At 47.2% G+C, this 12,316-nt stretch overlaps 1 protein-coding gene across 1 annotated transcript; it reads right to left on the bottom strand.

Moving 5' to 3' along the window:
• Positions 1–10,873: 10,873 nt before the first annotated feature.
• Positions 10,874–12,112, bottom strand: LOC119362753 (probable carboxylesterase 18). Its single transcript, XM_037628007.1, has one exon. The coding sequence runs from the start codon at positions 12,052–12,054 to the stop codon at positions 10,981–10,983; it is 1,074 nt and encodes a 357-aa protein (XP_037483904.1). The 5' UTR covers positions 12,055–12,112; the 3' UTR covers positions 10,874–10,980.
• Positions 12,113–12,316: the final 204 nt, after the last annotated feature.

Below are 12,316 nucleotides of genomic sequence, written 5' to 3'. Positions count from 1 at the left end.
GACCAGCATGCGAAACAATCGCCTTAGCAATATCTGCACCACCAGGAGCTGGAGCTGTTGTGCCAAGACTCTCACTTGTATATAGCATATCATTATGAACTGCCGCCTCAGCCACTTCTGTCGTGGACACAGGAGCGCCACCACGCATGTGCTTGGAATCCGTGTCAGATGAGCGGGAATCTTACTTGCTTAGGTTGGTCGTGGGAGCGTCCACTTCAATGCTTGCTGATGGGGTGGCATGGCTCACAGCAGCATCCTTCATTGCCAGCAGAGTGGGCAATATTTCAGCAGTCCTGGCAGATACTGACTCGTCACTCCCTGATGTATGGATGCCTGTTGTTGTAGCCTGCATATCTACAACTGGCGGAGATGGTCGTCCACTTGCGTTAGAGTTAGTGAGAATAGTTGACGGTGAAGCACCAGTTTTATCGACTGGCGCCTCATGAACATCTGAGTTGCCACCTGTTGACAACTTTGAATGAAGGCGTTCGAGTGGGTCCCTAATGATATGCTTGGCCGCGCGTGTAGTAGTGTTCTTCACCCTGCAAAAAAGAAAAACAAAAGAAAAATGTATTAAGAAATGAACCAAAAATTTGCCATGGTAGAAATCTTAAAAAATGAAAAGTAGGTGGAAAGCTGGTAGTTGCCATGTAGGTCGAATAAGAGTTGCCATGTGGCATAGTTAGCAGTTGCCATGCAAAACCAGCAAGAGTTGCCATGCTAGCCAACTTGAAGAATGATAAAAATGTCTGATCTGCCAGGAATGTAATTTCAAAACTAGGTATGGGATGACCACACAAGCCAATGGAAAGATGGCAGTTGCCATGTAGGTACAATAAGAGTTGCCATTTGGCCTAGATAGCAGTTGCCATGCAAAAACAAGCAGGAGTTGCCATGCAGTTAAAAGGGAATGAGATCATTGGAAAAACAGCAATTGCCATGTGGGACCGATGACAGTAGCCCATGTGGCAAGCTGAACAGATGCATTGAAAAATCAAAAATATAGCACTATGGCAATGAAAGAACAGGGAAAACAAACTTCTTGACTGGCTTTCTCATGTCTGGCAACACGACAGGATCCCCGGTGTTGGACGTCGTCGTACGAGGAGATGACCTGGTGGAAGGGGTGTCACCAACAATGGGGGCACCTTTGTTCAATCGAGCAGAAGGACGGGTTAGCATTGGTGTCTGTTTCTTCGTAACTGCTCGTCCACCAGCTGTCGCCTCACTGTACGTATAAGATGGAAGCAAAAAAAGGTGGCAAGTGTCAGATAGGAAACTCATTGCCGCGCTTAGCAAAACAAATGCAAAAAAGGGCCAGTCTATTCAAAAAATATAGAGAAAACAAAACACTAAAATAGAAGTCGAACCTCCTCCTAGCAGCTACGGGATCGGTCCTGGACCTCTTGCCAGGAGAACCCTACCCAACATCCTCTGGAGCCCTACCCCTCTTTGAGGGCAACACCCCCTCGCCTCTCGCAGCTGTATGTTCTTTGACTTTCTCCGGTGGGGGGACATCTGGTGCATCCTTGCCCTTCTTACCACCTGCATGAACTTTAACATGTTCATCATCATCGGTGTCGTGCTGCACGTTCTCCATGTCATCGTCATCGTCCTTGTTAAGGGCAGTGTCTCCATCTAGTTCATCTTGTGTGTCAGCAAGCTCTTGCGAACTGTTGTAGTCGTACTGACCACGGCAACCAGTTGGCTAATGTGTCCATTATGCAACAAACATAGTGAACTGCCTCGCAACCGCATCGTTGTCAGAGCCATTAAGTGACGTCCAACCCTCAACCAACTTCCCGATGCAAACTACCCAATTAGATGCTCCCACCACCTGTGCAAACTACCCAATTAGATGCTCAACAGGTGCCCTCGCCTGTGCACGAAACAAGAAGCAGCAAATAACCAACCATATTAGAGTCACTTGCAGAAGATCAAAAATAATCCAAAGCAACCATAGATATATATCTTTGATTACCTCAGTAGGGCAAGACGGAGTTGAGTGCACGTCCATCCACTTTCCAAAGTTTTGAGGCCCCCAAACACGCTGTAGTCTATTGCATGCTTGGCCATCAGCTGGAAATAACCAAAAAATAGCTAGGATGTAAGAGAGAAAATGATGAACACTGACTAACAGTTCATGTATTGCAAATAAAACAAAAAAAGACGAGAATAGAAGTTTCATCACGGATGACAGAGTTTCCATGTGGAGTGAGACATGTATACCATGGTCATACAGCCATGGCTAACAAGGTAGTCATCTCTTGTTAGCCACAGACGGTTGCCACATGAGGATTTTCTCATATGTTATGACGCAAAAATTTGTAAGAATGTCGTGCAGAGAAAGAAACCAAAACTAACCTGCAGTTGTCCATATTTGGTATCAGTTACCCTGTCTGCAGCAAGCACAGCCTTGACAGCATCGTAAGTCCACGCAGAAACAGAAAACTTGTGTGTGGGCGGTGGGCCTCCTGTCCCAGTGAAATCCACGATGGACATATCAAGACAGTCGACGTACATGAGCTGATGTACAACAATTTTAAAAGAAAGAAATATCACTTGCCATCATGGTATTTTACCAAAAACAGGCTAATGTATGTTCCTACAATCATCAAGTTGAAGTGCATAAAAAAGAAAAGAAGAAGTTGCCATCTGTCTGTGCTAGTTGCCATCATGGTATGATGGCAGTTGCCATATTGTCATGATGGCAGTTGCCATCTTGTTATGATCAGGTTGCCATGCATAAATGAAGGTGTTTAAGAGTGTTCACAAAAAAGGACTGGTAAAAAATACCATTAAATGCAGTCGACAACCCTTCTCGTACATCTTGTTTGAGAATGCATCATGCAGGAAGTCAGCAATGAACTTACACCAATTCATGTTCTTCACATGTTTCAGTTTCGCCTGCACGGCACAATTTTCAGGACAACGAGTTGCCGCATCAGAAATCAAATGGGAAAACATCAAAAAAACTGGCAGTGACTAGCTTACACATGACGAGCCAAGATATTGAAGGAATATAATGGAGTAAACATGGATCATTCACCAGGATGGGGAAGCATTTGTTGCTTGGGCGAAGAGAAGTGGTCGGCGCGAAAACAGCTGAGATGAGGTACATGAGTAGTTTCATCTTAAAAACGTCGCCATGGGTTGTCATGGCCTGCAACGAATCTGCCAGGAAAGACGTGTTCGGCATGGATTCCAACCCAGGAAACAAACGGGGGAACAACGTTTCCTCGATCTTCTAATTAACCTCATACGGGACTTTGATTTCTCCACGGGGCACACCCAAAGTACAGAACACGGATTCCTCGTCCAACGGCAGTCTTCCACGTCCCGGAATCACAAATTCCCTGGAGGCGGGGTCGTAATCTCACCAAGCCAGTCGCATACAGGTTTGACTAGGTTCGTGCACCGGACATCCATCAGAGCCTGCATACCCATCTCAGCAGCAGCTCCCTTCTGATCGTCGGTAAATCTGTCGGTCAATGAAGTCAGGCGTTCCTGTGAGGCCCTATTGCGAGTACGTTTCTTCTTCTGCAAAACAGACAAATGATCATTTGTTGTCATGTTTTCACTGTCATGAAATTTTAGTTCATAACAGATGACTGCAAGCTCGACGTGGCATCCAAAAACATATGCAGGAGGAGGAGGGGTGTGGAAAGTTACCTCATCGCCATCTTTTCTCCGTCCAGTTGCCCGATTCTGCTGCGGTGCATCCATGAAATCATCATCATCGTTTGATGATCGTCGCGATCCATTCTGCTGAGGTAAGAACAGACCAAATTGTCAGGGTGGAAATGGAAATGTAGGAAGTAAGCAGTTGCCACCTAACAGAATGTGCTTGCCACATGGGCTCGATCGAAATGGCAACTAGTGAAGGCAAATATCACATGAACACACACGCACCGCCCTATGATTGTCGAAAACATAAATGTGGCAATTAAACATATTGGTTTCATTTGAAAAATGTACAGATCGTAATGCACTTAAAAACAAATGTGTTGAAGTTGCCATGTTAGCACAAGATATTACGAAAGAAAGGCACAAATCTTCCACTGCACAAACATAAAATGTGGCAGCTCACACCCTGTCCTCATACAAAAATGACTTGCCTTGTGTTCAATGGCAAAAATGTGCTAGGTTGAACTTGCCATGTTAAAATGCAACACAAAATTCAAAAAAGCGATGAAAAACATCTACTGAACAACCTGAAATTGCAATGCACACACTGACCTCATATTAAAAATGAGTTGCCATTTAGTACGGACAAATATGTTAAGATATCACAAGTCAGCGTGGCAAAACATGAAACTGGGTCTGCAGTACAATGAATTTGCCACATTATCCTACCTATAACATGGCAACAGACATGTTGTGTTCAGAGAGATACTTGCCACATGGAAAGCACATATATGGCATCTGACATAGTTGATGTGGAAATTAATTGCCATCCAGTGCACATAGTTGCCGAAATTGACAAGACTACCTAGTTACTATACTTTGCCATGCCACATTATCCTGTCAGTTGCCACAAGTCAGCGTGGCAAAACACAAATTTGGGTCTGCATTACAGTGAATTTGCCACATTATTCTACATACAACATGGCAACAGCCATAGTGTGTTCACAGAAATACTTGCTACATGGAAAAGCATATATGTGGCAACTGACACAGTTGATGTGGAAATTAGTTGCCATCCAGTGCACATGGTTGCTGAAACTGCAATGACTACCTATTTACTACACTTTACCGTGCCTACAGCGTGGCAACAGCCATAGCCTATGCGCGAAATTAGTTGCCACATGGAAAACATATTTGTGGCAACTATCACAGTCAATCACGAAATTAGTTGCCATATGCTGCATACAGTTACTCAAACTACCATGTTTGCCTTCATTTTGCAATTTGAAAAACAACTACCTAGATCTAGGGTTCAATGGCAACTATCATGACTTGAAATTCATCACCAAAATTCTCCCCGCACTGATCGTAAATAGCAATTCGAAGCAATGCGCAACTATCAGAAAGAAAAATGACGGCCCAATCCCAAGGCACAATGAGTATGTGGCTCCGGACAGGCCGAACCACACCGGTGTGACCGCCACCGCGGCGGCGATGAAACTTCCCAATGCCACCGAAAACGTCAAGCACAAGACTCCGCCGGCAACGGGAACGCCGGCGCATCATGAACCCGCCTGTATCTTGATGAATCTCGAGCGAAGCATCGAACACGGAGGGCAGGGGAGAAAATGCAGGCAAGGATTTTGAGAGTGGGAGGGAGCATTACCTTCAATCTGTAGGCGCTCCGGCGAAGACGCTCCGGTCCGGCGAGCACCACCGATGGTCGCGAATGTCATCGACTCTTCCGCCTCCGCCGTCGCCTTCTCCTCTCGTCTTCTCCTCCAATCGACTGAACTACAAAGTGGGTTGTGCGAGTAACTGAAGGGAGGAGTAAATGTAACCGTGAGGGGGAGGGGGGCGAAGTGCGCGGCATGTTTGACGTCAACCATGGTCGGCGCATGGCGTGCGGGCGCAGAGCAGTTCCACCCACACCCCCGAGTGGCAACCACTGACCGCGGGGGGGGGGGGGGAACCGGTGTGTGGGCGAACTATGTCACATACCACACACGCGCCTTGTCCTACGTGGCACAAAAAATCGGCCAAAATGTGCCAAGATTCGTGCACATACTGCTGGACGGCGATGGATGCGTGTGGTTGAGATGGCTAACGCCCACACGTATGGGCGTTAACATTTCCGAAAAATTGTGGTCTAATTTTCGCTGCTCGACACAAATGGGGAGGAAACAACATCGTACGGAGACTTGGTTAATCCCCTCCGAGGGTGATCAGAGAGGATTTACAAAAATTTTGGTTTGCAAGGGATTTAATTGCTCCCAATTCTTTTCGACAAAATGAGTGCGGGGCGAGAAGATAGGTCTAGAGAAGGGATGAATAGACACTATCAAGTCAAAAGATGTACTTTTTATTTCTTTTAAAATTTTAGGCAGATTTTAGCACAAGTTAAGCGGCAACCAATACAATTTACACATGCATATCTGGAGTATAGGAAACGGATAAAGAACAACATGCAAGTGCTAGAAAGTAAAGGAAGGTAGAGATCGGAAGATCAAACGCAATGAAGACACAATGAATTTTGGCATGGTTCCGATAGGTGGGGCTCTCATACGTCCACGTTGATAGAGATTTTACCCACGAAGGGTAACGGTTGCACGAGTCCATGGAGGGCTCCACCTACGAAGGGTCCACGAAGAAGCAACATTGTCTATGCCATTATAACATTCGTCCACGAAGGACTAGTCTCACTCAGGGTAGATCTTCATGAAGTAGGCGATCTTCTTACCCTCACAAACTCTTTGGTTCAACCCACATGATTTGGGGGCTCCCAAGTGACACCTAACAAATCTGGGAGACACCACTCTCCAAAAGGTCATAGATACTGTTGTTGATAATGAACTCCTTGCTCTTGTGCTTCAAAAGATAGGCTTGAGGGGGTCCATATCTCCATCCATCGACTTGCCTAGGTTGATCTTTTTCTAAAATATACTTGAGGAAAACATTAGTCGAACGGCGTGCATGTTAAAATGAATTATCAAAACCACCAAGAAAGCAAATGTTTTTTCAATGAGATTTCTTTTGCGAGAAAACGAGGTTTATGATCGAGGACATCACACAAACACTTATAAGAAGAGCATTCTTTGTGGTCAAACCTATTCTTTCAGTGGTAAGTGGCGTACCCATCTACAACGAGGTGACTTTGTCGATTTTAAGATTAGTCGGCTCATTGGATAGGATGCGCTTGTGTGTGCTTATAGGGGTGAGCTACGTATGTGTATGTGACTGTTTGCATTTATATTGTGTTTTGCTAAAAAGAACATACACAATATTATATCAAGGCACCAAATGTGTCTGAGCAAAGCAACCTTGGCTGAATGACCTTGGGTTGGAGGAGCAGATAAACTACAGTGCAACATGAAGAAGTACATGAACTAGAACTACAGTGCAAGATGAAGAAGTACATGAACTAGAGCTTCCGATGAACTAGGAAGGGGATGAACGGAAGATGAAATAAGAGCATCTTTAAGGGTACTCCTCAAACCATTTTGTATGTCCGCTCGGGCAGTCCAAACAATATGTGGGGGGAAAACAGTCGAATGGGCCTTAAAAAATTCTGCCATTTTCCAAGACTTTCCGAACTACCTCAAACCGGACCCATGTGTGATGAGGATATGGGGTTGTACGAACATATCCATCACATTAGACCAGACAAATCAATCCTACCCCAATCCGTACCAAATCGCCTCTCTCTCTCTCTCTCTCTCTCTCTCTCTCTCTCTCTCTCTCTCTCTCTTGCTTGTCTCCCACCCCCAACTCCCCACCATGGCCCTTCGCATTCCTCCTTCACCGCGGCCGCACCATCAGGGCCCTTCTTCACCATCCTCCTCCCAAATAAAGATTGTTGGTTGACCTCATGGGCAGATATTCTTTGAAACAAAGACATGGAACTGCAAAAAGGGGAGTACATCAAGAAGGATGAGAAGGAGGGAAGATACAAATTCTAATTCAATGTATAGAGGAAAAAGATTGACTTGGAGACTGAGAAGGTGAGGGGGAGATTGCTACTTGACTTGAGAGGGAAGGGAGGAGATCGAGATGATGAAGGCGTGGGAGTACATGGATCTTGAGAAGGAGTGGGAGCACATTGTGCTTGAGAGGGAGAGAAGGTGAGCATTGAAGAAAGGAGAGCGACACCCGAGGTCGAGCAAGTTGTGATCGCGAGGATCACCGAAGAATTGGGGCTCATGTTGGCCAATGCTAGCATAATGGACCCAGACATTAAGGATTAGTTCTCCAACGTGCACAAAGACATCAGTGTGTGTAATAAAAAACCTTTGATTTATTTGAATTATCTCCATGTTTGAATTTTTGAATTATTATAGAGGATCATGTTTGAATTGTTGAGCTATTCGACTTGTTGATTATTGAATTGTAGAATTATTTATGCTCAACATTTATTGTTGAATGTGTGGAATGTGATGAAAATATTGCGAAATATGGACCAAAAAGGCTTGGAATTATGGGGAATGGAGAAGTCCAGGGTGCCGCTGGACGTCTGTTTTTTTTGGACAAACAGGTCTATCAACAGAACTTTCCCGAGACATATGGGGAGCATATTTGAAACTCTCCCTTGGAGACGCTCTACCGAAGTCATTGAGGAAGTGGAATAATGGGAGGGGATGGGCAGTGGTAGAAGAGAGCCTTCTACATATGGCCAATGGCTAGTGGGTGCATATTATCGTAAGCATACTAAATGAGTTAGGTTCGGTTTGTCAAAAATTTGGCCCCATCGGCACTCAATGCTCATGGTAAGTAGTAACCAAGTACTATGATCTCGGTTGGGTTACCAAATGGGATATACTTTATTTGTCGTATGAATACCTCACCTGTCTTGAAGGAATGGATGGTCAAAATGTCGATCTCACTTGTCACCATGACCCAAATTTTATTTCCAGGGATAATTTTCTCTACTAAATCAACCTTGTTTTAGGGGAGCCTGATACGGTAGATGCATTGGATGACCTAATAACAAGTCTAAGACGTACTCAACGAGAATAAATTATGGTCGGAACATTCTTACGCTAAGCCAAAAGAGAAACGTAACAACTATTGTCCATGAGATGGAAGAGTATGGTTAACTCGTCATTGTTATGCCTTTCAAGGATCGCATATTTCGACCTTGGCCTGGATTAGATCTTTATTAAGAGACGTAATTGATTGGCCTTAGAGCACAACATTTTCTAGGAGAGCTCGAAATTACTCTCTCCAATCAAATTTAGAAGGCTTGCTAAAAAAGAAATCTTCTATCTAGATATAGTTTTTCAAAAATTTAACTAGTAGATGTGGATGTACCTTCTCATAAGGTACTTATTTCCTCCATAATTTCGTATTAATTTGCGAAAATCATACATGAACTTGTACGTTTTTACTTTGGCATTAATTACCGAGAAACCTAAGCATCAAGAAACATTGGGGAAGATGATGTAAAAGGTTCTTTGACGTTCGCCCAAAGCAACAAAATCTTGCATAGGCTACCAAGAACACGTTCTAGTGCAAAATGCTTGGTAGCGTGGAATAAAGTTTGTTCTCCTCGTGAATCAAGGGGTTTGGGTGTTAAACACTTGCATGCGCAAAATATTTGCCTCTTACTGAAATTTGCGTACAAATTCCTACTCTTCACCATTGTCATGGAAAGATTGGGTGACCCACCGCTCACTTCTAAATATCAGTCATGACACAAATAGCTCTTTCCTGGCAAAATAATGCACAAGCAACTAGATTGTGTAAGAGCAATTCCTCAATGCACTCTAGGCTCTAGTTCAACAACCTTCTTTTGGCTTGATAGATGGTTAAAACCTGAACTAGTTGCCACAATTTTTCCTACTCTCTTCTCCCGCAATACTCAGGAAAATTATTTGTATCCAATATTCTGTAAGATGGTATCGAAGCTGACCTTTGTAATCAACTTACCTTAACAGCTAAGCGCGAGCTTGCTACTATTTCGTTCCTTATTGCAAGATGTTTCTCCATCGGGGCCAGACTTTCACCACTCGTGGAGCCTATGTTGTTCTCTCCGAGTAGCTCTCTGATCCACTGTTGTCCACCAACATATAGGACACCAAGGTTCCGAACAAGGTCAAGATTTTTGGGTGGTTTTTCTATCTTGACTGGCTCAACATGAAGAAACACCTTCACGGGACAATTCTACCAAATGCCACTTGCCCCAGACATGATGACACCTCGAAAGACAGGCAACGCCTATTCTTATCCTGCAGACGGTTAGGAGAATTTACAGAGCTCTCGCCATTGACCTAAATTTCACCTAATATCCGAGATTTGCTCCACCCCTGTGCCCTTTGGCATGCCAGGTCGATCTCAAGCTTCATCATACTAATCATCCTCTCGAAGATCCGAGACTCGAGAAATTTGAAAGTGTTTCGAGTGTCAAGGTTGATAGTAGTAAAATCATCAGAAAAATTGTACATGCTCTCACTCCATAGGCACCTCATCTAAAGGATGCCAGTCTCATTACTCAGGCCGGATTATGGCGTGATAGCCTAGCCTCCCAAGTTTTGTGAAACATATTATACCAAACAAACTGAAGTATATTTAAGCGTGTGTGAATAATTAGACAATTAATGATAGTGGTTTTACAAAGTGAAAAATTTAAAAAATCAGGCTGAAACAGGAATCGGAACTCCCCGAAGCATTTCATTGCTTGCTACGTCGTTCCTCCTCTCTAGGCGTCATCCTTTCTTCGCACACAAGCATAACTCTAATCGTTTTTTCATGCTTAGCAGATGTTGCAATGAGAGTACCGAATGTATGTATATGGATGTGTAACTCGGCTAGCAGAACGACCTGCATGTGCAGAAAAATAAATCAACGCGCCACTTCAATTTTCATGGAAGTTCTTTCTCAGCCGCTGAAGAAATAAGTCAGCTTCAGTTAAGCTGATCTTTTCCCTGGAGCAGGATAGGTGAGTCCACGTGGCCTCTCGTTATCGAACATTTTTCCTTCCAGGCCAGGATTCTGTACATTGTTGACACGCGTGTTCGATGGTGAAATAAAAAAAATGGTTGCAGTTCAGGCGCCGTTGCACTGCGTGTGAACGCCGTTTCTTTAAAAAAAAATCTCCGGTTGAGAGGGAGTGCATGCATTGGACCATCGTGTGGTCCGCGCTCGATACCGGCAGAATATGGCTGCCTGTTCTCCACACGTCCCACGTGCACCGACGACCTCGTGCTCCATGCGGCGCACACGCACGGACACCTCACGGCTCACACGGCGGTTCGTCTCAATCAACTTCAGATCCGAAGCTTCCAATTCAATTATCCAAAACGCAATTGATCGCTATAGGTATCACACAGGAATTAAGTTCAAATTACGCAGATCTTCTTAAGCATCGGGGTGATGAGTGGGCGCGTTGGTCCCGATGAACGCCCTGATCTCCTCCACGAGCCTGCCTGAGTCGGGGAGCTCGGGGAAGCAGTAGAAGGCGTGGATGGCGTCCGGGAACTCGAGCACCTTGACCGCCTTCCCCTTCCGCCGCAGCATGGCGCCGTACCGCCGCTGCCAGTCCTGCAGCGGGTCCAGCCCGCCGACGGCCACCATCGCCGGCGGGAACGCCTCCGCCAGCTCGGGCTCCGGGCCCGCCTCGCCCGTCACGTGCGCCGCCGGGTGGTTCCGGTCCGCCCCCTCCGGCAGGAACGCCCTCCACGCCCAGTCGGAGCGCCGCATGTTCACCACCGGCGCCACGCCCTCCAGCCTCAGCTCCGCCTCCGTGCGCTCCTCGCCGCCGAAGTACGGCTGCAGGAGGATGATGCCGGCGAGGCGGACGGGGCTGTCGGAGGGAGGCGCTTCCGTCCACCGCTGGGCGACGTGGTGGACGATGTTGCCCCCCGCGCTGTCCCCGCCGAGGAAGCAGCGGGAGAGGTCGACCGGGACGGAGACGTCCGCGGGGAGGCCGGTGGCGCCGAGGTAGCGGAGCACGTCCACGCAGTCGTCGTAGGCGGCCGGGTGGCGGTGCTCGGGCGCGAGGCGGTAGTTCACGGAGACGATCACGGCGCCTAGCTCGCGGCAGAAGCGGCGGCACATGCCGTCGATGGGCGTGGAGGCCGCGGAGAGCAGCGTGAAGCCGCCGCCGTGGAAGTAGACGAGGACGGGGGGCGGGGCCGGCCCGGCCGCCTCCGCCGCGGGGGAGTAGACGCGCGCCCAGAGGTTCCGGGAGGCGTCGACGGTGACGTCGGCGGAGCGGACGCCGTGCGCGTCCGGGCGCGGCCTCGCGGGCGACTGCCGGTCGCCGAAGGAGAAGAGGAAGCGGTTGACGGTCCCGTCGCGGCGCTGCGCGATGTCGTTGGCGGTGACGAGCGCGAACAGCTGGAGCCTCACCGACCACGGCAGCACCGGCGGGGCGGCCCGCGCGGTCTCGTCGCCGGCGCCCGTTTCTTGGTTCTTCGTCGTGGCCTCCATGTCTCACCTCCTCCCGTGTTAAATTGTGTAGTAGACTGAACTGAAGGAGCCTAGCGCTTCCCCTAGCGCTGCGAGTAGCCGAGTACTCCCGTTTATATGGAGTCGAATGCATTGCAAGCAATAAGGCCAACTCCACCGCGCCACTCTATCTTGTCCGGCCCTATCCGTTTGAGGCAAAAGGGACAAACGAGATGGCCCAGCGCGCGACGGCCCGGACCCATCCTGTCCGTTTTGTGTCCGGACCGACCCATTTCGAGCGCAA

This window comes from Triticum dicoccoides, chromosome 2B (genome assembly GCF_002162155.2).
Source record: "Triticum dicoccoides isolate Atlit2015 ecotype Zavitan chromosome 2B, WEW_v2.0, whole genome shotgun sequence".
Taxonomy (NCBI): Eukaryota; Viridiplantae; Streptophyta; class Magnoliopsida; order Poales; family Poaceae; genus Triticum; species Triticum dicoccoides.
The sequence above is the reverse complement of the archived record's forward strand: the minus strand, read 5'-3'. Positions and strand labels throughout refer to the sequence as shown.

Bases quoted from the DNA above. Each gene is read 5' to 3' on its own strand.
- LOC119362753 (XM_037628007.1), bottom strand. From the start codon at position 12,054: ATGGAGGCCACGACGAAGAACCAAGAAACGGGCGCCGGCGACGAGACC.